The sequence below is a fragment of the Elephantulus edwardii genome, unplaced genomic scaffold, assembly GCF_000299155.1.
Source record: "Elephantulus edwardii isolate Elephantulus edwardi_28Jun2011 unplaced genomic scaffold, EleEdw1.0 scaffold00006, whole genome shotgun sequence".
NCBI classification, from domain to species: domain Eukaryota; kingdom Metazoa; phylum Chordata; class Mammalia; order Macroscelidea; family Macroscelididae; genus Elephantulus; species Elephantulus edwardii.
The window spans coordinates 9,015,013-9,042,051 of NW_006399756.1; the positions used below are offsets into that span (position 1 = coordinate 9,015,013).

General features: G+C 46.8%; 1 protein-coding gene across 1 annotated transcript in view; it reads right to left on the minus strand.

Moving 5' to 3' along the window:
- The window catches only part of BTBD16 (BTB (POZ) domain containing 16), a 58,071-nt gene that overhangs the window by 11,706 nt on the left and 19,326 nt on the right, over positions 1-27,039 (minus strand). Inside the window, 2 exon segments of the mRNA XM_006880145.1 lie at positions 13,470-13,589; positions 24,929-25,059. Coding sequence (XP_006880207.1) covers positions 13,470-13,589; positions 24,929-25,059 — 251 coding nt within the window.

Genomic DNA, 27,039 nt, shown 5'->3' on the forward strand with positions numbered 1-27,039 from the left:
GAGTGCGCAGCCGACTTTAGCGGTGAGTGTGCCCTCAGCTCTGCTCCAGTCAGTGGTCATAGTGGACACTGTTCATTTCCAAGCATGGGGGAGGTCAGAGCCAGGGCGAGAAGGTCACCACTGATGAGACACACAGACACGCACACACCACCCTTGTTTTGAACGTCCCTCCATAAGATGGTCACTTCCCACCAGTGAGGACAACAGGGCACCATTCTCCCTTCAGGGTCCTTTGGAAATGCAAAGTCACTCCCTTGAGGCGAGCCTGCCAGCGGCCCTAGAGATGATTTTTTCCATGAATCAAACATCAGGTCCTTCTGGCCAAGCCAGGACTGGCCTCATGCCTACTGCCCTGCCCAGAGCCACTTTGTCCTCACAAAAGTGGGGGTTCCCGGGACCTCAGTAGCATTTCTCCATCTCAGATGTCCCAGGACACAGGCCTGGGGGTGGTGCAGGGGAGCGGTGGGAGGGGATGTGAGAAGGGAAGGAAGAGGTACATGCTGATTTGATTATATTATTGATTACTGTGTGCTGGGCTCTGAGGGCTGCCAATCAGAGACCAAGAAAGATACTTGCAGGGGTGTGATATACCCGAGAACTAGCCCTCCATTGCTGAGGGCAAGCAGAGCTGGGGGCGGGGGCCACAGTGTTCTTGGAGAACACAGATCTGAGCCGGACAAACGATGGCTTTGCACACAAGGTCCATCCACGAGTCTCCTTTCACAGGGCGCTCTGAGGCTGCTTGAGGGGAACCTTCTAGAAGTTCCTCAGGAGACCTCCTCCCACAGGCCATTCAGGGTCTCCTCATTCTGCAGCCCTTTCGAGGAGTCACCTCCTTCCTTCCATTCTCTCAGGAGCTGTGGCATCACAACCAGGCAAGAGGAGATGGCAGGAGGGAAGAGGCCGAGCTAGGGGAATCCTCATCTAGGGAGTGCTCTGGACATGACCCAGAACTCTGGGATAGTTCCCACAGTTCCAGCTAGCCTTAACTGGCATGGTGGGTCACACAGTCAGGTCTGCCCCACCGGGAGAGGACAGCGCTGGACAGAAGCATTTCCCTTGCAGCCCAAAAGCCACAAGTCCTGACTCTCTTGCTGCTTGGTGTGAGAAACTGCCAAGGAAGGAGCTAAAATCACAATTTTTCCCTTTGTGAGCCTCTCGGGCCTTAGGACCATGAGCCAGGACCTCTCCAGACTGACCCTCCTCACCCTGGGATCCAGGAAGAGCTTTGTTGAGACAGGCAAGTAGTCATGATGGCCAGAGGGCAGTGGCATTGACAGCCACCATCATGGCTGTCAAACCGAGGTCATACATGGATTATCATCCAACCACTCCAGCCTCCAGGCCTGGGACCTGGCTCCAGACAGATCAGATTCAGTCTTGTATCTACACTTCTTTCAGCTTCGATTTCCTTCTCTGCCAGGGGGTGCAATGACCACGATTTCCCCGAGAGGGGACCTGACAGGGGAAGGTGACGAGTGCCTGGGCAGTACTTGGGACAAGAAACAGGAAGCCCTTGGTACCCAGTAGCTGCTGTTACCACAGTTTCTTGTAGTTACCACCACTGATCATCCAATTTGTTCAGGGAAAGAGCCTTGGACTTTACGCATGGGACTGTTCTAGGAGGCCTTTCTATCACCTAAGACACAAACCCCCTCAAGGGAAGAACCTGGTGGCATCGGCTGCTGATTTTCCAGACGTTTGAAGGATTCGAAGGACATGGTCCAACCCTAAATAACCCTGGTGGTGCAGTGGCTAAACACTTGAGTCTTGTGTGTGTGTGTGTTTATTAATTTTAATGAACATTTACAGATATTTTGGATTTCCACTCATTCATTATTGTACTTTTTTCTATACCCCCCTCCCAGTTCTCCTCTCTTTGAAAAGCAAAAGATAAACTTCTTCATTGGTATACAATCCCCCCATCCTGAATGCATTCCCTTATGCAACCTTAATTCTGGATTCCTGTGATAATCTCAGTCTTACCCCAACCCTGATGTTAGTCCTGTTTTACAACAGTGGAACTATGAAGAATTTGTCTTTTTGTGACTGAGATATTTCAATCAGCAAAATATCCTCCAAGGTCACCCATTTTGAATAATATTGCACGAGTTCCTTGTTTTTCAATGCAGCGTAGTATTTCATTGTGTCAATGTACCACAGCTTCTCTATCCATTCGTTCCTTGATGGGCACTTAGGTTGTTTGCACTTGACTCTTAAATGAAAGATCAGAGGTTCAAATCTCCCTTCTGACCTGCAGGAGGACAAAGAGGTAGGCTGCTTCTGTAAAGAATACAGCCTTGACTTTGCACCATGGGACTGTGAGGAGTTGGAATGAACTGCGGCAGTGGGTTTGGTTTGGGGCCAACCCCCTACAGTCAGGTCCGCCGTCCCTAGAGCTGAGCGAGCTCAGTTGTCACGGCCAGGATTCTGGTTGATCCAGCCCAGCACGGCGTCCATCTGGTAACCTCAGCTGTCTGGGTGTGGAGGCCTCTGTTGCTCTTTGGCCCAACAATGAGCTCATGCTCCTGATGGCATATAAACCAGGAGAAGCAGCTGCTAGGTCTCAGACTTATTCTGGAGACTCTGTTGATGGACCTAAAGGCTGATGTGACCAAGCTGCGCTCAGGGCTGACTGAGCTCTGTCTGAAGCTCTATTTGAGTTCAACACTCAACACTTACTCCTCTGGGAAAATCGTCAGGCCTTGGTCTTTGCCTTCTGAAGCTGATAAAGAAACCCTTGGGACTGTTGGTATCTGTTCTTCCAAAGCAAACAAGGAAGAAGGAAACTGGAGACTCAAAGAAGCAGCTAGTATACAGAACCAGGGGTCTATGTGAACCATGATTTCACCCACCCTGAGACCAGCAGAACTAGATGGTGCCCGGCAACCATCACCAGGCTTTCAAATCAGGGCCACAGGGTATGTGAAACAGGGCCTCACATTCCTAAAAAGGAAAACAAAACACAGACCTATTTGGACATGTTGCAAGGAGAAGGACCTCATGCTTGGGAGGGTGGAGGGACGGTGCAGGAGAGGAAGACCCTCTATAAGGTGGATTGATTCCGTGACTGGGGTAATGGGGGTAGGTGTGTTGGAGACAGTGAGACTGGCACAGGACAGAGCAGAGTTTAGGGTTGTTGTACACAGGGTCACTATGAGTCACAGGCAAATCGATGCAATGTAGGAACAACAACTAGTTGAGTGTGGAGGACACCCTAAGATTATGGCCCTGAGTTATTCTTCCTACCTAGAACTAAAACTAACCCCTAAGGTCACTCTATAGCTACAAAACAATTCAGGTCAAAAATAATGACTGTTATCCACAAGTTTGTTTTCCTTTTTTTAAATAATTACCTAATAGCAAAGAGTTGGAAACAACCTAAGTGCCCATCAACAAACGAATGGATAGAGAAGCTATGGTATATTCACACAATGGAATACTACACTGCATTGAAAAACAAGGAACTCATGCAATATTATTCAAAATGGGTGGCCCTGGAGGACATTATGCTGAGTGAAATATCTCAGTCACAAAAGGACAAATACTGCATAGTGCCACTGTTGTAAAATGGGACTGACATCAGGGTTGGGGTGACTGAGAAAAATTAGATAAATTATATTTACTGCATTGAAACAAATGAGGGAGAGAACAGTTTAAAAGAGATACATGATAGGGTATTATGACTATGACAAGAGTCAAGAATGAAGGCTGCATAGTGGAGTGTATGGGGTGTGGGCCAGATTGTATACTAATGAAAAAATTTTTCTTTTACTTTTCAAAGAGAAGAGTGTACTGGAGGGAGGGGTGGGCAGAGAGAAAAATGCAACAGTGAATGAATGGAAATCCAAAGTCTCTGTAAATGTTCTTTAAAATTAATAAAATTTTAAAAATTTTGAAAAATCACCTAAAGGTCATCAATAGTCAACAATTATTTTAAAACGAAGATGAGACTGTAAGGAGGGAGGTGAGATGTAGGAAAGTGAGAGAACCAGAAAGGAGATAACGAGAACGTTCGTGCATCATGAAGAATGAGGGAACTGACCAACCTGGGTAGGACTTGTCGAGTGGGAGTCTAAACTGCTGTGTAAACCTCTGTGGAAAACAGAAGCCATAGTCTTAATAGAGAAGAGAAAGCCTTGGGGTTTCATGACCTTTAGCGCATGCAGTTAACAGTCTTTGGCACTGACAGACACACCCTGGGTTGGTCCTGGACCACTGCCCTGGGGACAGATCCCCTGCAGACTGCCTGAGTGTCCTGTCCTCTGGCTGGAACAGACTTGTGACTCCTCATTTCCTCCGTCCCGTCATCTGCTGGAGTCATTTACCCTTCTTGATGAGTCTCGCATCCACACCTCCTAAACCCCAGCACTTCAAAATTTAGCCTTGAAGAAAACACTGTGAACAATACTCATTCACAAAGAGAGATGATGTTCTAATACATGTTATGACATAGATGAACCTTGAAAATGATGTGCTGAAAAAAGCCAGACACAGACACACACACACACACACTCCCCCTCATAAATATTTTACGGTGCCACATTCGTGAGAAGCCGGGACAGGCAGCTGCATAGAGACTGGAAGCAGATCAGTGGTTGTTGGGGTGGGCGGGGTGGGGCAGGGCTGGGAGTGACCACATCCCCGGCCCAAAGTTGCAGTTGGGGTGATGACAAAGTTTTAGAAATAAATAGTGATGACAAGTGCACATTTAAATTAATGCATCTGAAGTGTACTCTTAAAAATGATTAAGATGACAAATTTTATGTTTAACCACCTTATTAAAAAAATAGTTAGGTAATCTCAAACAAGACAAAACAAAACATTTACAAGCAATAACTCATTACGAGAAGGCAGTAGCTCCCCCCCCCAAAAAAAGAGGTAGCTCAATGAGGAAGACCTAAGCATTTTCTCAAAGAAGCCAGAAATGGTCCTCTTACCTCCTAAAATCAACAGTTACTAATGTCATCACCATCCAACGGAAAACCCACTGCTGTGGAGGAGTTCTGACCCATAGTGACCTTTCACTAGGTTTACAAGGTCATAAGTCTTAACGGGAAGAGTCTGCTCATATTTCTCTCATGGAGTGGTGGGTGGATTTGAACCACTGAACTTTTCATTTTACCATCCAACATGTGATGCACTATACTACCAGCCCTCTTTCTACCACCATCACCACTTGTCAAATGCCTCTGTCCTTCAGATCCTCCTGCCCAGTGCTGTGCTGGACCTTTCCTTTACATCACAAGAAGCCTGTGGGTCAGTCCTGTTAAAGGGACACTAGCATCTCCAACCTAAAGATAGCACAGAGTGGTCAGGTTACTGTCCCAGAGAGATGTCGCCGTATACAGCAGAACTGGGATTCTGATTTAAGTCTGCAGTGTTCTACCCAATACCTTCTTTATTTAGTACACTTGTCCTTAGATGGTAAGCTCCACGAAGATGAGGACTTGTGTCTGCTTCTTATATTGATGAACCTCTTACAGTGAGCTTAGTTTGCAAAACGTTGAATGAATGAAATGAAATTCATGGCTTGGCACCTACTAGCTCCTCCAATCTCAACCCCCACCAGTCCATCCTGCTTGGAGTGGGTGTAGTTCTGTGCCTAGCACAGAAGTTCACTTAAAACCCTACACGCCTCTTCTCGTGTGACCCTGTCTTCTCTTGCTAGAGTTGTTTAAGAGGTCAAGATTTATCAGTCTTTTGCCCAATGCCATTTTTTAAAGTGTAAATTGAGCAAAAATCTATAAAGTGGATTTTTTTCACTCAGTTAATTAAAATACCCATAATACAATCACAGTTCCTCTTCCTCCCTGTAATTTTTATTTCTGCTGCTCCTTCTGCACTTCTCAGTGACTTCCCTTTCTTTACCAACGTCATTTTGACTATGAAAATGGCCCTGACCTTCGTCTGAAGTCATCCAGACAAGTGGGTTCATTATCACATCGTTACAGCTTGTAGTAATAACAGTGACACCTTCTGAAGAAATCTAATCTCTGTTATTTAGAGGTGCCACTGAGTTGGCCTCAACACTGAGTGACTCTGTGTCACAACAGAACAAAACACCATCCAGTCCTGGGCCACCCGCACAACTGCTGCCCTGAGTCCATTGCAGCCACGGTGCTTGTACATCTCTGGCAGGTCTTCCTCTTTTCCTCTCATCCTCTATTTTACCAAGCATGATGTCTTTCTCTCGGGACTGATTCTACAACCTCACACTTTCAGCTCCTTGTCTTCCCTCCTTTTCTTCACATTTGTTACTGGAAAGATGTTTCTCCCCATGGACAGAAAGCCAAGAGGCGGGTCTGGCTCACTGGTCATAGGGACCGTCTCGGACACAGTCAAAATGCCTCTTGGAACTCCCAGGGCTGCAAATCTTGCCTAGATAAACGTTCACATCTTTCTCCTATGAAACATGTGGTGGGTTTGAACTGTTGACTTGTGATTAGCAGCCTGGGCTTCCTGAGGCAAATATGGGGGCAGTGAAAAGTCAATAGGTAATAAGAATCAGTAATGTTGGTTCTTGGGTGCTTTGACTTGACCCTGATTTAGAACACGTCTGCAGGACACACCGGGGCTGCCCTGTAAGGTTCCTAGGTCTCTAATCTTCACACAAGCAGAATGCTGTGTCTTTTTCCAGTAGAGCAGTTGTTGTGTTTGAACTGCTAACCTTTCAGTTAGTGAACTAAAAAGTCAGCGACAGCACACTTAACCACTGCATCATGAGAGATCCTTATTTAGGGGCCTAGACCCAGAGGAGACTCAGGAAGCCAGGATAATGGGGAGTGAGGGCCTGCTGCTCACAGCAAGAGAAGAGACGGAAAAGTGGGAGCACTCAGGAAGGTAACAGAAGAATCTACAGTCTGCAGCCTCTGTCCATCTCCCTACACACAGCTCGGTGGAGCAATTCTGAAAAGGAACAACTTAATGGCCCTAATGTCCATGACTCATGGGACATTTAGAAATGAATGTTCTGGTAAAGTGGGCGGAAGTGGTCACTGCGGGGCTGCTCAGTTTAACAATGACCCTCTGGGTGTATCTGCAGATGCCATCAGCTGCGGAGGCACGTGGCTCTCCCACACCGGCATATGCCACACAGAGCATTTCCCGGGAGACACCAGGGCGCCACGGGCACCTCCCCTCCACTCGGAGCATGTGTGGGAGGGGATTTGTCAGCAGACTGCACCCACAGCTTGCTCATGGTCTAGCCAGTCCTCAAAAAGAAACTGGAAGATAGAATCTATCCTGTGAGTAGGTGAGATCAGGGATGGTTACCTGGAGGAATCCATGGCTCCTTAAAGGCTGGGCCAGAAGCAGCAAGAGCACAGGAGAGGAGATGTGGGAAGGTGGATGGGGGAGAAAAATCTAGACATCAGGACGGTGCAGGAGTCAGCTTGAGTGTCTGCCTAGTTCTGGTGACGGACGCCCATTGGTGGAATGCACCCCTGCAGTTTCCACAAGGGGCTCCTTCAAGGAATGACACAGCTACAAAGCAGAAACCAGGTCTGTTAATGATTTGTCCTCACCCCCCAAGACCTCAAAGTAAATGTCGGTTAGAACCTAGGAGACCCAGCTCCAAGCCAGCTCAAACATCAGGTGGTTAAAGGAACAGCAAGCCCCTTGAGCCCCAGCGCCTCACCTGTGAAAGGGAAGGGCTGGGTCAGGTGAGTTCTAAGAGACCATCCAACACCAGTATTACTTGCTTTTATGACACAATTGAAGAGTTAGCCTGAACTGAATATAGTTTGCTGTCCTAGCCAATGTCCTGAAACTTGTCCACACAAGTACCACTTCACATATGTGAAATGCAGCCAAAGGGGCCCTATGGTAGAAAGCCAGGGAAGAAGAGGAACAGAATGTCAGTTATCCAGTGTCCATCTCACGCAGTCGGAACATCAAGTAGTACTCTAAGTAGAGGAAGTAGTAAAGAGAAGCACATAATGAAATAAAAAATAAACATTCAACACAAAGAAAATGAATGAAGTTGAAAGGTAGAATCCTTCCGATGTTGATTCCGGTTCCCAGTGACCTGACAGGGAAAAAGCAGGATGGCCCCAGAGGGTTCCCAAGGCTGTAAATCTTTTCAGGAGCAGATTGCCACCAGCCTCCCCAACAGAGCCGCCGGGGAAAGCGGGTGACTGAGTGCTCACTCTACCCATTGCAGCTCTTTGAACCAGATGGTAGTTCTAGAAAAAGACAAGTAAAATAAACCCCTAGCAAGAACAAGGCTGAGTAAGTACCAGAAAAAGAAAGATGCACAAATTGCCAATGTGTGCTCTGAAGATAGGGACATTGTAGGTCACGGAGTCCTCGACACTGACTTGGAGCTGACCATCGGGTGGGTTTTCAGAGGCAGTTAAACACAAGGAGGAAGTGGCCTGTCCTTCACCCACAGAGCAGCTGGTGGATTCCAACCATGTACCTTTGTGTTGGAAACACAGCTTCTTGCCACCAGGGCTCCCCGAGGTCCCCAATCCACCAGAGTTCCCTAAGAAAAAAGGAAGAGTGCAACAGATGCTATAGACATTTGACAGTCGAGAAATGCTTACCAAGAAGGACTCTACACTGCCATGGGGGCTCCCGAAGTCATGCTGACGCAGCCATGGTATTTTTCAATTGCTTCCTTTGTGTGGGACAATTGCACAATGGCTTAACAGAAGAATGAAGAATCAATGCCTTCAATTGTGATGTTGACCAACACTTTGCCTCACTTACTCTGAGCATGTGCTCAGCAGGGCCAGTCCTTCCAACAACCAAGGGTCAGGAAAGGAGAAGACCTTCAGGCAGATGCACTAACACAACGCCCGCAGGCGTGGACAGCAGCACAGCAGAGGCTGGGAGGATGGTGCGGGAGTGGACAGTGCTGTGTTCTGTTGTTCAGGGGTCACTGTGAGTTGGAGTTGGCTCACAGCACCTAATAATGACAACAACAACAGCACCGAGGGGACTCGACCTCCCATAAACAGGCCCGCGGGAATCTCACCAGGCAAGTTGACAAGTCACGTGGGTCAGGGAGCCCATCTCCTGGCCAGCACAGACGAGAAGAGGAGGTTCTGCAGACTGGGGAGCTTGGGGAAGACAGAGATGAGTCTTTAGGATCAGAGGGCCATTTACTGCTCACTGATGCAACCATGTGAGGCCTTGGAAAGGCAGGGACAAGAAAAGCTTCCAGAGCCTAAACGCGGGCCACAGGCTTCTCAGAGCTGGAAGACAAGGGGTCATGGGCAATGACTCAGCGCGTGAGGTAAGCACAGCTTAATCATGAACAGTGAACAACTCCCCATGGCTCACCGCATCTCCACATGGTAAGTCCATTCTTACTCTGCTTGCTGGATGCTCTGTCCCTGGCAAGGAGCAGAGCTTAGAAAGAGGCTTTGATTCTGTAGAAAGATGCTGTGGGGTGGGAGAGAGATGGGGGCCTGATAGACCTAGAAGTAGGATCTTTAATGGGGTGGAGAAAACCCCCATGAACTTGTTCACCACAGACGAGTCTGTAAGCACAAGGAGGCCCGTGTCTACCTTGCTCATCAGGCCAGAGGCGGCCTGGGCGATGCCTCAGGGGGAGGGTTGCCCCGAGTCTCTGTCCTCCAATGTGATGCTCTCTTTGGAGTTGGCGGTGGACAGAGTGTGGGGACAGAGAGGCAGGGAAGGGACACAGGACAGGCGCTCAGGCAGTCTGAGGCCACCTCTGGTAGAAAGAAGATACAACTTTAGGTTGGGATAGTGAGACAACTGGGACACACAAGCATGGCTTCTACCAGGAAAACAGTGCAGAGTCAAGGAGTTTGGGGACATGTCATGGGGGGGGGTGGTTTGGGTCGGCATTGGGTCAGTGCAGGTTTGAGGAGGTGTGGAAGCTGCGATGAACAGAGATACCCACCCTCTCTCCGCTCTCTAGAAGAGGTGCTGAGTCCTCAGCGCAGGGGCTCCAGTGAGGCCACTGAACCCCGCTTTTAGTGCCCCTTAATGCTCACCTTCCCACTCATTTCTGTCATAAAAAACCACATTTTAGCCCTTTTCCTGCCTGCTGCCCTGAGCAGTTTCCAGAAATCAAGCAACCCTGGAAACCCACTGCCATTTCTCCTGGTGTGTGTGAGTCATCGGAAACAGTGTCCTGTGGGTGATGATAGGATGGTTAAAACATCCGCATTCCCAGAAAATGATACAAAACCCAAGCAATGTGCATGAAATCTGGCACGGAGTACCGCCCTCCCCAAACAAGAAAGAAAAACGATGGGCTTTTCCGTTAACAGGGCACACGGCTGTTCCAGAAATAGAGTAAGTGTTCCAAAGTAGAGCCAGGCCAACTCGCGCTAATAAACACTGATCAAAAATACGGAGAAGACGTGTCTATCTGCTAAACACACGTATGCAAAAGAAAAGGCGTGAGCGAGTCCCTAACGACCACTTTTCTTGCTTGGAAGCCATCATTTCCGTGGATGTGAGGTATAAAACCCAGCCTGGCAGGTGGCCACCAGCGTCCACTACAGCACTGGGGACAACCATCAAAAGGTGGAAACAGCCCAAATGTCAAACCACAAACGAATGGATTGATTAATTATGGTACATTCACACAATGGAATACTATGCAGCACTCAGGAGAGATAACTTTGTAAGTTATTACCTAACTTGGGAGGGACTGGAGAGCATTATGTTGAGTGAACTATCTCAGTCCCACAAAGATAAATACTGTATCCTTGTGGAACTGAGTTAGTTATTGCAGAATAAGGATCCCGGATTGGTGGGAGAGGCTGGAAGCAGAGGGATGTGGATGTACAGGGGGAAGAAGAGATTAATCATTGGATTGTACAATTTTACGGAGGGGGGATGAGGAAAATGGAAAGAATTTGTTCAAATTTGTATTAGAATTTTGTAAATAAACTAGTGAAAAAAAGAAAATGGATAAACAAACAAAAAGTTGGAAACAATCCGAATGTCTGTCAATGGTTGGCTGGCTGGGTGGATTGATGGATGGATGGATGAATGGACCAATAGATAACAAAACATGGTTCATCCTCACAATAGAACACCATTCAGCTCCAAGAAGTCTTCATACGTGTTCCAATATGAAGGAACTTTGACAATATTTTGCCAAGTGAAATAAGCCAGTCACGAAAAGGACAAACACTGCATGATCTTATTTATATGCAACAGGCATAAATCCAGAAACCAAAGCTAATTGATGGTCACCGATCAGGAGCCCCAATGGTGCACTAGTGCCGAGTTTGGCTTCTAAAGGAGAAGTCCTTGGTTCATACCCACCAGCTGCTCCACAGGAGAAAAGATCTGATGATTTGCTCCCACAAAGATCTCAGCCTTGAAATCCCATGGGGCAGTTCTACTCTGTCCAGGGGGTCACTGTGCAAATAAACCTCTCAAGGCACACAGCACCGGGGTGGGCAGGGATGGGATTGTGGGGGCCGCATTCTGTTAATGGTGGTGTGAGAATTTGGGAACCTAGAGCTGGCCTTGGGATCTTTCATAGCGTGGGGCTAAAAGTCATTATCAAACCAGCCAGAGTGGACACCAGAGAGTGGGCACTGGAGAGGTGCCTGCCATTCTGGGAATAAAAAGAGGTGCATCTCAGACTTCAGCTGATCTGAGTTCAAGTCCAATCCCACCCTTTACTGCTTCTGTGACCTCTGGCAAGATAATCCGCCTCTACCTCGGTTTCCTCATCTGTAGAGTGAGCACAGGAGAATCTGCCCTGTACACAGAGAGCTGTGTGCACACTAGATGCCACCAAAAGTGCCTCACACAGTAACCACACATAGTAGGCACGCATCAGTGGCGCCCACGGTCACTTGTATCATTGCTTTTCCATTTATGTCTTGTGATATGTAACTTTAGGTATTTATATGTTAAAAGAGCGTAAAAAGTAGAGCAATCCTATCAAGCCTTGCTACATTCACGTACTTTCCCCCATTTGTCCAGAAAATGCAGAATTTCTGAGTCTGTCTAGTGAAGCTGGACTGAGAATGACTTGGCCTGCTTCAAGCACATTTTAATTTTGAAGTCTTTCAAGGTCAATGCAGGTCAGTAATTTTCCTGGATAAAAAGAGCAGTTCTACATCATGACTATTACCAGACTTAGAACAGGTTCTCAGAAAGCATGTTATTACCCAGAGCTAAACCACCTACAGGTTATTTACTTTTCCAGGTAACCTCGCTGTTCAAAGTCACCCCGTCATCGTAGGCACCTTAAAAAACACTGCTTTCTTCTCTCTGCTCTGGACGATGGTGTGGAAAACTGTACCATCAAGGCTCTCCCCCAGGCTGCTGCTGCTGTGTGTGTCTTCAAATGTGACTCAGGATAGAACTGTCCCAGAGGGGTTCTCATGAAAAAGGGGAAAGACCCTCACCAAGACGGATTGACGCAGTGACTGCCAGGAGGTTGGGCTGAGTAGGGAATGTGAGGCTGGCTCCGGGCTGGGCAAGGTTTCCTTCTGTTCTGCATAGGGGTCACTGTGGGTCAGGGTTGACTCGACAGCACCTAGTGACACCTTTACAGGAACATACAGCCAGGTCCTTTGCCCCCTGGAGCCCCTGATGGGTTAGTACTGATGACTTTTCGGTCAGCAACTGAGGCTTAACCATTACCCCACCAAGGCACTTCCCTCCAAGTCCACGCCGCCCAAACCTAGTAACATGAGCCTGCTGAAAGTTGACTGCAGGCACTGAGAAGTAACATTTCCACGTTCTTTCTAAAAAGCCCTGCATGCCTCAGTCACTAAACTCACTGTCATGAGTGTCAATTTCTACTTACAGGGACCCTCTGTCAGGTGTTGGAGGCTGCAAACCGTAATTGGGCAAAGCCTGCTCATCTGACGCCTGTAGGGTCACTGGCAGGTTCAAACCACGGGGCCACGTGGCCTTTGGGTTAACAGTAACCTAGAAGCTACAGCCCCAGGGCTCCTTGCATGTTCCTCAGTAATTGATGGTTAGAAACTACCCTTCTCTTTTGAACTCACGAAGTTTTGAACACTTTGGACTTCACTGTCACTTACTGTCAGCCTCACTGAGAGGACATTTTGACTCAGTGTCACCTCCTCCCACCCCCAAGGGCAGAGCAGATCTTTCCCACAGAAAAGCTCTTCCCATACAGGGCAGCTCTGGTGACTTAATAAAGAGCCACGTTGGCCAATTGACTCCACCAACTGTTCTGTGAGAGAAAGATGAGCAATTTCCTCCTGTGCAAATTACAGCCTCTAAAAACCCTGTGGACGGTCTGAGTCACTTGCAACCTGATGGCTAATATAACAACAGATTTTCCCCCATAAGGCTTTCCATAAATTGATATGGAAGCAGACTGCCTCTTTTTTTCTGTCATGGAGTAGTTGGTAGATGTGAACCACTCACTCACCTTGAGGTGAAGTGGCCAAACGCTTTAACTGCTGTGCCACCAGCTGTTCTCTAATAGGAACAAAGCAAGCCATGCCCATCCATTTCCCCCAAATCGACACTGTTACCTCTTAAAGAACGCCATCATGGTCTCGTAGATTGGCACGGTCTGGTCACTGGGGTTCAGTTGCAAGTAGACCCAGAGGAGCAAGGTTTTGAGAAGATGCATCTCACTGTAGGTGAACAAGCTGGGTAGGAGTGGGAGAGAGGAGGGAATGGTCAGGAGATCAAGTCCTCAAAACACTCACTTCTAGGAAAAGAAAACGTAAGATGTGAGTATTGGAACCAGGCGTCAGCACCCCTGGGGTGTGAGCATCCCCACGTACGGGGCCATTTTATGACCCAGTCCACGCCACGTGGCCTGTGATGACCACAGAGCTGGGACTTGACAGTCTGACAACAGGACCTAATGTCCCACGTGCCACCACCTCTGTGTAGCCTTTTGCAAAGTGCCAGATGTTCCAAAGGTCATTTCTGGGCGTTCTAGTATTTAATCCCACACAACAATGCATCCCATGGCCGTCCAAGTGATTCTGTCCCATAGTGACCCCACAGGACAAAGTAGAGCTGCCCCACAGTTTCCAAGGCTTCCATCTTTACAGAAGGAGATTGCTACATCTTTTTCTCAAGAAGTGCCTGAAGGTCTCGAACCACTAAGCGTGAAGTTAGCAGTCAAATGTTTTCACCATTATGCCACCAGGACACTTCACCACAAAAAGCAGTCATTTAAAAGTAGGATCTAATCCTTATTCTTTAAATTGCAGATTCTTTTTAAGTGACTATTGAAACAAATCTTATTTTTAGTTAAAATAATGGAATTTTGCTGTTGCAACTTTTTTTTTAATTTTTAAAATTTATTTATTTTTTACAGAGGTTTTGGATTTCCATTCATTCATTGCTGCAATTTTCTCCCTGCCCACCCCTCCCCACTAGCTCGCTTCCCCCTCCAAAGAGAGAGGAAAAAAAAAAAAAGAAAAAAATTCCTTCATTAGTATACAATTGCCACGTCGCTTCACCCCAACCCCCACCCTGAGTACACTTCTCTGTGAAACCTTAATTCTGGATTCCTGGATACTCAATCATATATCACTTCTAATCTGTTCTTTCCCTCATCTGTTTCAATACAATATACCTAATTTATCCAGTTTTTTCTGTCATACCCCCACCCTGATATCAGACCCATTCTACAACAGTGGCACCATGCAGTATTTGTCCCTTTGTGACTGAGATATTTCACTCAGCATAATGTCCTCCAGGGTCACTCACTTTGAATAATATTTCATGAGTTCCTTGTTTTTTAATGCTGCATAGTATTCCATCGTATGGATATACCACAGCTTCTCTATCCATTCGTTTGTTGATGGGCCCTTAGGCTGCTTCCAACTCTTTGCTATTGTAAACAAAGCTGCAATAAACATGGGTGTGCATATATCTGCTTGGATGGCAGACATGGTCTCTCTGGGGTATATTCCCAGTAATGGGATTGCTGGGTCAAATGGTATCTCTATTTGCAATTTTTTTTTAATTTTTTTTACAGAGGTTTTGGATTTCCATTCATTCATTGCCGCAATTTTCTCCCTGCCCACCCCTCCCCTCTATTTGCAATTTTTTGAGAAAGCGCCACACCGCCTTCCACAATGGTTGCACCATCTTACATTCCCACCAACAGTGAATAAGAGTTCCAGTTTCTCCACATCCTCGCCAGCATTTGTTGCTTGCTGTTTTGTTATATTTTGCTATTCTTACTGGGGTGAGATGATATCTCATAGTTGTTTTGATTTGCATCTCTCTTAGAGCTAGGGACTTTGAACATTTCTTCATGTGCTTGTTGGCCATCTGAATGTCTTCTTCGGTGAAGTGTCTGTTCATATCCTGTGCCCATTTTTCTATTGGATTATTTACCTTTATTTTATTGTGGTGTTCAAGTATTTTATAAATTCCAGATATAAGTCCCTTATCTGACATGTCATTACCAAATATTTTTCCCCAGTCTGTGGCTTCCCTTTTTACTCTATTGGAGAAATTTTTGGATATGCATAGGGATTTGATTCTTAGAAGGTCCCATTCAGATATTTTATCTTCTCCCGGTTGTAGTAGATTTTCCAGGATACTTGGAAGACTTTTTATGTTGTGGATTAGGACCACTAAAGTTCTTCCAAGCTTTTCTTGGATGACGTTTATAGTCCTTGGTTTTAGTCCTAAGTCCATGATCCACCTTGAGGTGGTTTTTGTATATGGAATGAGGTGTGGATCTTGTTTTAGTCTTCTGCATACAGCTTTCCAATTTTGCCAGCACCATTTGTTAAAAAGGCTGTCATTTCCCCACTTAACTGATTTCACCTCCTTGTCAAAAATCAGTTAACATGGGTAGATGGGCCGATTTCTGGATTCTCAATTCTATTCCATTGATCTATGTGTCTGTCATTGTACCAGTACCATGCTGTCTTAACCACCACAGCAGTGTAGTAGGATTTTAAATCAGGGAGAGAGATGCAATTTATACGTTCAATGCAATCCCAGTACAAATACCAATCCCATTCTTCAAGGAGATGGAAAAGGTAATCTCTAGTTTCATTTGGAATGGAAAGAAGCCCCGAATAAGCAAAGCACTCCTTAAAAATAGAAAATATGTTGCAACTTTTTTGGCATCAATTTTTATTTTTAAATATACTGTATGAAATTCAGTTTCTCTTGATGGCCATGATTTTTGGCACCCCTTAAATTTTGCCCTTATGCCAAAGGCTGCACTGAGCTCACTCTGGTCCTGCCTGACGATGACTCTAAACCATGATAACTATACTGAGGTCATGTGTCCTTGGAGTCAGAATTGGATACAGGTCCTCTTAGGATCTAAGTTTAACTCCCAGCTGTATGTGGAATCTCCTGCAAACCACTTCATGACCTTGAAACTGCAATTTTCCCATCTGTAAAATAGCAGTAAGACTCTGGGTGAAGTCAACTGTAAACACACTCAGTGGCCAATAGAAGCTAGAGGTTCAAAAACCACTAAAAGTGCTTCGGATGAAAAGACCTGGAGATCTACCTTCAAATCAGCCACTGAAAATTCGGGAGAGCACAGCCCCACTTGACAGATGTGGGGCTGGCGTAAGATGGAGTTACCTCAAGAATAGTTGTGTTTAGACCAAAGGTCCAACCACAGTCAAATGGATTGAGAAATTGTGGTACATTCACACAATGGAATACTACAGAGCACTTGGGAGCAGTTATTGAAAAAAAAAAATACTACATAACTTGGGGGAGGCTGGAGAGCGTTCTGCTGAGTGAACTAACTCAGTCTCATAAGGACAAATACTGCATAAGACCATTATTGTAAAAAATAGAAGAATACTGGAAGGTATTACTGTTCATCTTCGAGGTCTGTCTATCTTTTGGCTTCAAGTTGAGCCAAGGTGGTATGTCCAGATCCAGGCCTCAAAGGTGTCTAAGGGTGACAGTCTCTCAGTGCCATCAGTCCAAAGCAGACCAGTGTGCCTTGTCTTTTTTGAAATGATTTTTCATTTTGTTCCACGTTTTCTCCCGTTTGGTCTACGACCTTCTTCGGGGATTCCTTGGAGTGGCCAGCACTGGCAGCTGGCACCATCCAGTTAATTTTGTTTAAAAAATTACATGTGAATAACAAAAGCCCCTTTGGGATATAAAACATAGAGAAAGCCATGTCTACGTGAACAGAAGTAGCTAACAGAGAAGGTCCTTGTAGGGAGAGACAGAGAAAACGAAACACAGCCCCTCAGGAGGGTTGTGGACAATGGTAGTCCATGCAGGCAGTGGGCCCTGTGGGAGGACATCACGATGCTGACGAGACATGGAGCAGCACCCAAGAGAACGGAAGCATGATGTTGGCTCAAGGGCACAAGTGGCAGGGTCACAACCCTCTGGGAGCATTTATTTAAAGCTTAAGCTTTCAAAGAACAGTATTACGTTTGATTTCCGGCCACACATGCATGCAGCAAGGCGTCACGCAGACCGGGTCCTCACCATTGCCTACAGGGAGGGGCTGGTGGTCTTCAGGGAAGGGAAAGGGTGGGTGCAGGGGAGAGGGGTGGAGGTGACTCTATCAGCCATATGTTTTTTAAAACAAATATTTTATTTTTTCGCCCACCTCCCTTGTTGCATACCATCAGATCAGATCCAACAGGCACAGGAAAGTTTTTTCCCCTTCTCCAGTGGAGCATCTGGTGGATTCAAACCATACACCTTTGGGATTGCAGTGCAGCTTCTTGCCACTAGGCCACTAGAACTCCCCCTATCAACTATCTTTAGTTCCTCCGGTCATACCTAATTTATCACTCATGTTATTCAATTCACAAATCTGAAGTATTTACAACGCAAGGTTGTCATTTGTTCATTTAGGGAGTTGAGTGTAGTTTTTTAAAAAGAACAATCAATAAAGAACAAGATAGACTTGGGTAGAGTCAGTTTTGGGGTCCCGCAGACTTGGGGGGATCTAATTCTGCTGTCATACTCATGAGGACCCATGGACAAGTCCCTATATTACCCATAACCTCCCTTCCCACATGGAAAATGGCCATATCATAGGCTTGCTCTAAGAGTTAGATAAGACGCTCAGAGTCAACTGGTAAGTGGTTAAGTGCTGGATTCCAATGGACTGAAAGGTTGGTGGTTCAAGTCCACCTTGAGGTACCTTGGAAGACGGGCCAGACGATCTGCTTCGGAGTGATCTCAGCCTTGGAAACCTTCCAGAGCATTCTGACCGTCACACAGGGCCTCACTAGGAGTCAGTACTTACTCAACAACAACCAATAAACAACAACATTAATAATTACGGCTGTCATCAGGCAGTGGAGTGACCCTTTCAGGAATGTTCATGCCTGAGATGCTCAGTGCTGTTCCAGAGGTTCAGGGGCCTGACCTCCCACACTGCAAAGAGTGCTGTGTGACGGCACTGCATTAGGAGGACACAGGGGAGGGGGTGCTCGGCTTGAGGGGCTTCCTCAGCCCTCAGCCTCATTGCCTAGTAGACAGGAAGGGGAACACAGAGACGATCCCCTCGGAGCTGGCTGGGAGGTTACCTTCCACGCAGGTGAGAAGACAGACCTGAGTTCTCTATCCTTCACCTTCCACAAGGGACCTGCCTTCCAGAAAAATACGGCCGAGGAGGAGGGTTTCCTCATGCCTGGGAGTTACCAGAACAGGCTAACCCAAGAGTGACCTCGAATAAGAAAATGAACTGAAAACCAGAAGCTTATGAAAACAAACTAAATCCAGCGACCCGGGAGGTCAGGAAAATGGACTGCTTTCCTTTAGGTTGTTTACAAAATGGAAAGCAGGACTCAGAGGACACAGAGGTCAGGAGATTTTGGAAGGGGAGGGCTGAGTGCTCGGCAGGTGAGGCGTCTGCTGAGAAATGCACATTCCAGTAAGACCCCGAGGCTCGGGCACCTAGCCTACCATCACCTGGCCACAGCCCACAGCTGGAGGGACAGCCAAGTAGGGCTCAGGTTGCCCCAGCCCTGACCTTGGGTTTGGCCTTTCCACCCAAACCGTTCTACTATAGCCATGTGGCTTCTTAGGACAGTCTTGTTGTTGCTATTTTCTTCTAGTAGCTGAGAAATTCCAGCCTTTATAACAAATAAGAAAGTTCAAAGTCAAGAGCACAGACTTTGAAGTCAAAGGAGACCTAGGCTTGAGCCTTAGTCCACCTGGATTGTTGTTACGTACCTAAGAGTTGGAACCAACCCATAGCTGACTCTGCAGTGTGTTTTCAGAGATAGTAAATCACAGAGAAGGAGACTGCTCAACTTTGTCCCACAGAGCAGTGGGTGGACTCGAACCCTGTGCCTTTGGGTTGGCAGGACAGCTCCTTATCACTAAGCCACCAGAGGTCCATTGGGATGTTGTTATTGTTGTTACGTGTCATCAAGTTAACTGTGACTCTTACCGACACTATGAACAATGGTGTCCTGTCTGGAGCCAACTTTACCATCTCTGGCACACCTAACCCCATTGCCATGGTCACTGTGCCAATCCATCTCATCCAGGGTCTTTCTCTCCTGTGCCGACCCTCCACCCTTATAAGCATGATGTCCTTCTCTAAGGTGTGACTCCTTCTGACAACATGCCCAAAATATATGAGATGGAATTTCAAAATCCTTGCCTCTAAGGAGCAACCTGGTTTCACTCTCTCCAGGACAGACCTGTCAGTTCCCTTGATTGTCTATATGTTCAGTACTTTTCTCCAGCACCGCAACTCAAGGGCATCGATTCTTCCTCTGTCATCCTTTGTCATTGTCCCGCTCTCAGATGCACAGCAAGCATTTGAGAAGACCCTGGCCTGGACCAGGCACACCTTTGTCTCTAGTTGCTCCTTAGCACTTTGAAGAGGTCTTTGACTGCAGGTTTTTCCTATGCAGCTCATCTCTTGATTTCCTGACCTCTGGTGCCAATGGCGTTGACTGTGGATCTGAAGAAGGTGAAATCGTTAACCACGTCAATCTTTTCTCCTTCTGTCATGATGTGGCCTATTGTGCCAGAAGTGAGGGTTTGTTTTCTTGATTATTTGTTGGTTGTTTTTTCTTTTAAATATATTTCTTTATTTGTGTGTGAACTGTCAAATCGGATCTGACTGGTACAGGAGGAGATTGCCCCTCCTTCTCCAGCAGAGCATTTGATGAGTTCCAACTGTGTACCTCTGGGACTGCAGTGCAGCTTCTTGCCACTAGGCCACCAGAGCGCCCCTTGTTTTTTTGAGGCTGAGAAGCAATCCATATTGAAAACTGCAGTCTCTGACCTTCTGCAGTGAATGCTTCAAATTCTCCTCAGCTTCGTTTTGGCGAGTAAGTTTGTATCATCGGTATAACACAGGTTGTTGACGAGTCTTCCTCCAATCCTGATGTCACATTCTTCTTTATAAAGTCCAGCCACTCGAATGACCTGTTAGCATACAGATTGAAAAGGCTTGGAGAAAGGACACATCCCTGATACACTCCTTTCTTGATCTTGAACCATGTTGTGTTTCCTTGTACCATCCAGGCAACAGCTTCTAGGTATCAGTTTCCAAAGTACCTGAGACGAAGACTCACCATCCACATTACTAAAGAACATTCTGGCTGTATTTCTCCCAAGACTGGTTTGTTCCTTCTTCTAACTATCTGTGGTCCACTCCCCAGCAGCACAGTAATTCAAAGGCATCAATTCTTCTCTGATCTTCCTCACTCATTGTCCAGCTTTCACATGAAACGAAATGATAAAAACACCATGGCTTGGATCAGGCTCACCTTAGTCCTAAACATGACCTCTTTGGGACTTTTTTTTTAACATTATAGAGAAATCTTTCTGTATATAGCATGTTGTGTTGTTAGTTGCTGTCAAGTTGACTAGGGCTCAAAGTTACCCTATGAACACTGGATCAGACAGATCTGAACGTGGCGTATCTTTCACCATTCTCATGATCTTGAGATTTACGTGAGCCCATTGCTGCAGTCACTGTCAACGCATCTTGATGAAGGTCTTCCTCTCCTTCACTGACCCCCCCCCCTCCTTTCCCAGCATGATGCTTTTCTCTAGGAACTGGATCCTCCTGACAGCATTCCCACAGCACGTGAGACAAAACCTTTACCCTCCTTTCCCTTCAATGCACTCTAGTTATATTTTCTCTAAGATAGACTTGCTTGTTCTTTTGGAAATCCATGGGATACTCAGTATTCTTCTCTAACATCACCATTCAAAGGCACCAATTCTTCTGTTACTTATTCATTTTCCAACTTTCAGATACACAGAAACATTTGGAAACACCATGGTTTAGATCAGGTGCACCATAGTCTTTAAGCTGATTTCATTGCTCTTTAACACTTTGAAAAGGTCCTTGACAGCTGATTTCCCTAAGGGATTTCAGGACTGGTGTTGCTAAGAGTATTGTTTGTGGATCTAAGTAAAATGAAATCCTTGAGAAGTTCATCCTTTCCTGCATCTATCATGATACTGCATAATGGTCCAGTATGTATCATACCACAGAGGGAGAGGAGAGTGGGGAGGGGAGGGAAGAGAGAGAGGAAGAGGAGGAGGAGGAGGAGGAGGAGGAGGAGGAGGAGGAGGAGGAGGAGAAGGAGAAGGAGAAGGAGAAGGAGAAGAAGAAGAAGAAAGGAGGAGAAGGAGGAGGAGGAGGAGGAGGGAGGGAGGGAGGGAGGCGGAGAGAGAGAGAGAAGGAGGGAAAGAGGGAGGGAGGGAGGCTGGGGGAGAGAGAGAGGTGAGAGGGAAGAGGGGAGAGAGATGAATGAGAGAAAAGAGAGAGGTCTGGATGAAAGGTAGGTCACCAGAATGTCCATCTTCATCAGCAGTGGCACCTGCACTAGATCCACGAGCTAGCAGCCTGGCATAAGTAGGGGCACTAAGATGAGGCCCCCAGGACTGGTTGTATTTTAAACAATCTCACCATGCATGGGGTGCAGCTCCAGCACCTCTGATACAAACTTTAAGGTAGAGACAGAAAGCAACCGGAGCAGAAGAGTTCACCTGGCCTGAGTGTGATTGCTGACCACTGTCAGACCAGGTCATGCTCGCCTTGCAGGCTAATGAAGTCCCAGAGGCCACGTAGAGCCGTCCCCTCCTTCAGCTGGGCTGACCCTGGAGCATCTGTGCAAACAGCTCTGGGGAGGGACCAGAGCACTCAGCACCCACGCCAATCATGTCTCCCCAAAGCCGTGAGTCTAGATGCTAGACAGGTCATATTCTTGAGCCTTTTACTAGACATGTCCCATCATTAGCGTGCTGGTTGTGGTCAGACCTTTTCTTTCCCCATTTCTTGGTTAAATGCTACCAGGTGGGACAGCTCAGTCTTTCCAAGGGAGTGACACTGGTGAAAAGCCCAAGGGCTTCCATGTTTATCTCTCTTCCATGATTGCATAAGCTGTACTGGGGGACAGCGGGAGAGGCATGCCCAGAGAAAAGCAGGGACAGCCTGAGGACACACCCACACCCCAGGCGGCTCCGGCACCCAAGCTCCAGACACTTTCCTGATTAAGAGGCTAAGTGGGCCTCTCTCAGTACAACAGGGTTTAGTTTGTTCTTAGTTTTTCAACACCATAAGGTTTCTTCCACCACTCTTGAGAATATAAACTACTTGGTAAACTCAAGCCAAAAGTACAGTAAATCTTTTTAAATCTATTTCTAAATAAAAAGGCTTTCTATCACAAAAAGAAGAGCAAACATTTATGCTAGAACATACCTCTCAAATATTGAATAGCATTCAGTTCACACGTGTGAAATATATCCAGAGGGAATATTACCTTGGAACTGCACTGCCAACCCAAAGGAAGGTGGTTCGAGTCCCCCAGTTGCTTCTCAGGAGAAAGCTGGGCAATCTCCTCCCATGTAATTTACAGCCTTATAAAACCCACTGGGGGAGGGTGTTAGCTGTGAGTCTGTTCCAACTCAACATAAATGAAAAACAACAAACAACAATGGGTAACAAGAAACTTGTTTAAAAAGAGCTCCAGAGGAACTTGGCAACTCTAGGCACTGTGATTCTAGACTGATTGAGTCCTGGAGGAGAGAGAATGCTATAAAGGGCAGAGCTGAAGTAGTGATTGTAGAGAGGTACATCAGTGTTAAATTCCCTAATGCACGGTGATTCTAAAAGAGAGGGGGTTTTCCCTTAGGAAGTAAGTACTGAAACTCTTAGAAGTAATGAAGCATGATGTATGTAACTTACCCTCACAGCCTTCGGAGAAAACCATATGTGTGTCTATGGGTACACAGCAGAGGAAATGATTAAGCAAACGGGACAATAACTGAACTGATTCATAGAGTGAATCAGAGGAAAGGGTGTGTAGATTTATCTTGGGGACTATTGTAATTTTTCTGTAAGCTTGAAATAACTTACAAAGAACATAGTGGTTGGTTGTGGTTTTGGTTTTGGTTTTAAAAATGAAAGACTGGTAAAATGAAGCCAAATGGCCTTGGGATTTTCCTAGTGTCTTTCATAGAAATTTGATGTTGTTAGGTGCCATTGAGTCAACTACAGCTCACAGCGACCCCAGTGTCAACAGATAGGAATCCTGCCCTGTGCCCTGCCCGCCTCATGACCGCTGCCATGCTCACACCGACTGTTGCTTGAAGAATTTAAGAGAAGGTAACAATCTAAGACGAAGGTCAGTGCAGTTTGCAGGGAGTTTAACAAAGTGCTATTTACATTCGTGTACCATTGGGAATAATCTAACTCAATGGCCAAGCCCTGGAGAATGGCCCCCGGGAGGTACTCAGAGGGTGAAAAGAGGCCACACTGGGGCCAGTGTTTCCGCAGACGGGCAGCGCACACAGGAGTCGTATGGGGAGAAGAGTGCAGGGGAGGAGGGGTGGCCCTGTGGTTAAGAGATGGAAGGAGGCTACAGTGCATTTATCTCACCTTTGAAGGCAGGTCCTTGGTTAGAAACATGATTGAAGGGCAGAAGCAAGTGACAGAGAGAGAGGCCACAGTGTTAGTCCAGGTAGAGATTACATCGGGGCCATGGTCTTGGGTGACCCATGGACAGCTCTGACTAGGTCCAACGAGTAAGAGTAAAGCAGGGTCCACAGTCACCCTCCAGGTTCAGCTGGGAGGTGGAGGTACCCGGGGAAGGGCTGCTGAAGCGGGGGTTGGGGGGCTGGGGAGAAGGAGTGGAATGGGTTGGGGGTGGTGTGTGTACACCTAGCGGACCATTTTATTTTAGCTCAAATGTTGGAGGGGCTGAGAGGACAATAGAACTCTTCAGGGGAGGAGTCAGGGCTGGAGGAGGAGGCCCTGCTTGCCCTCTGCTTTCTCCTACTTTCCAAACTGGACACAACCAATACAAATGGGCGTCACCAGGGTTTTTAAAACAATTACTTTGGTAATGAGGCTTTTCCTGTTTTCTCTCCCACGTGGGCAATGAGCCAACAGGCACCCTGAGGGGCCCACTAAGATGAAAAAGTGTAAAGGGACCAACCCCACCAACCCCCCCCCCACACTCTCTTCACAACTTCTTATTGTTGAGTTGATCCCAAGTCACAGAGACCCTATAAGACAGAGTAGAACTGCCACATAGGGTTTCCACTGTGCCAACAGGGTTCCTACACCCCTGGCATAGCACCTGCGTGTCCAGTTGATTGAATCCCAGCAGGGCAGAAGTGTGGGCACCGTCCAGCCTCGGTGTGGGTCGGTGGGAACTGTCCAGCCCAGGTGTGGGTCAGTGGGAACTGTCCAGCCCAGGTGTGGGTCGGTGGGCACCGTCCAGCCCCGGTGTGGGTCGGTGGGCACCGTCCAGCCCCGGTGTGGGTCGGTGGGCACCGTCCAGCCCCGGTGTGGGTCGGTGGGCACCGCCGTCCAGCCCCGGTGTGGGTCGGTGGGAACCGTCCAGCCCAGGTGTGGGTCGGTGGGAACCGTCCAGCCCAGGTGTGGGTCGGTGGGCACCGTCCAGCCCCGGTGTGGGTCGGTGGGCACCGTCCAGCCCCGGTGTGGGTCAGCACCCACGATCACACCAGTGCTCATGCTCACACCTGCGAGCCCACACACACCACCTGGGCCAGGTCTGACCTGGGGGACTTGAGCACTTTGTAGAGCAGCTCCTGCGGGAGACTCCGGAGGGAGATCCGCGTGGCCATCACAGGCACCAGGTTTATCTCCAGCCACTTCTCGCAGGCCTTGGTGAGCTGCTCCTCCTTGTACTGAAAAGGCAAGAAAACCCAGCAGGTAAAGCACCTGTGAACGGTTGGCGCCCTCTGCTGCCCCACGGGGACACTGCATGTGTGTGTCCTTGGAGTCTCAGGCTGCAGAAGTGCTCAAACTTCTTTAAAACATGTGGTCAATGAAAGAATTTTTCTTTTACTTTTCCAAGAGGTAGTGTACTAGGGGGAAGGGTTGGGAGGGGAGAAAAGTGCAACAATGAACGAATGTAAACCCAAAGTCTCTGTAAATTTTCACTGAAATTAATAATAAATTAAAAACAAAACAAAACACTATGCGGAGAAACATCTCAGTCACCAAAGGACAAATACTGCATAACACCACTGTGATAAAACAGGACTGACATCACAATGGAATACTATGCGGCATTGAAAAACAAGGAATTCGTGAAATAATACACAAAATGGATGATCCTGGAGGACAGTATGCTGAGTGAAATATGTCAGTTACAAAAAGACAAATATGGCATAATGCCACTGTTATAAAAGAGGACTGACATGATTAGGCATTATTGTGATGACAGGAGTCCAGAACTAAGGCTGCACAGTGGAGTGGACTTGAGGGAGGGATTGAATAACAATGAAAGAATTTTTTTCTTTTACTTTTCAAAAAGAAAAGCAAATTGGGGGAAGGGCTACAATAGGGAGAAGAGTGCAACAATGAATAAATGGAAATCCAAAGTCTCTGTAAACTTTCATGAAAAGCAATTTAAAATAAAAAATCTAACTTTTCTGTAAACTTTAATTAAAAATCACAATTAAAATGAAAAGTTTTATAATTTAACAAAACCAGGACTGACATGAGGGTTGGGGAGGAAATAAGCAAAGTGGGGATAGATAATGAACACTGCATTGGAACAGATGAAGGGAAGAACTGTTGAAAAGGAATATATGAGTAGGCATTAATTTTATGACAAGAGCCCAGAATAAGGGGTATAATGCAAAATGGACTGAGGCGGGGTGAGGAATAGGGAGCAAATTATGCAACAATGAATGAATTTTTTATAAAAAAAAAGCTAAAGAGGAATATATAATTAGGTATTATTGACATGACAAGAGTTCAGAATAAAAGCTGCACAGTGAAGTGGTCTTCCGGGTGGGGGTGGGGAGACTGTATAATAATGAAAGAACTTTCTCCCAAAGAAAAAAGCAATCTGAGGGGAGGGGGCCAGGGAGGAAAATGTGCAACAATGGATGATTGGAAACCCAAGTCCTTTATAAACTTTCATTAAAATCTCAATAAAATTTTTTTTTTAAAAAAAGCTAACTTGGGGGTGTTTAGGGAGGAAAATGTGCCACAATGAATGAATGAAATCCAACCTTTCTGTAAACCTCCATGAAAATCACAATTTGAAAAACAAAACAAAACAAAAAAATTACAAACGGCGACTATAAAAAAAATTATGGGACAAAACAGGATTTGCAGTCATTCTCATTGTTAGCTGCTCCCGAGCGAACTTCTGAGCCCGAGACCCCTGCACACCGGATGAAAGGCTCCCCGGCCCATGCCAGCCCTAAGACCAGCTTCAGGATTAGACACATGCGATCACAGGATTTTTACCGACTGGTATTTGAAAGTGGGTCACTGTGTCTTCCCAGCATGTCTTGGTCTGTAAGCTCCAATCGAAAACTGCACCATAGTCTGCTAAAAAAGCAAGCTTCCACTGCCAGATGGGTGGGGGCTGAGCACAAAGTGCTTTGGCAGGGAATCGAACCCAGGTCTCCTGCATCTGATAAAGTGAGACTTGCCATTGAACCACCTGCATATGAGGCTGGGAGCCCCAGGCCACATGGTGTGGGAACGTGTTACAGTGAAGCACTTTGCTTTGTGTGTGAGCTCTGATCAATGGGAGTCAGGAATCAGGAGTCTGGCCATCACATTCAGCACTGTCACTCCTGAGCACGTGGCCGGCTAGAATCCCGTCGCGTTCCCATCCTAACACTGACAGCGCCCCAGCGTCA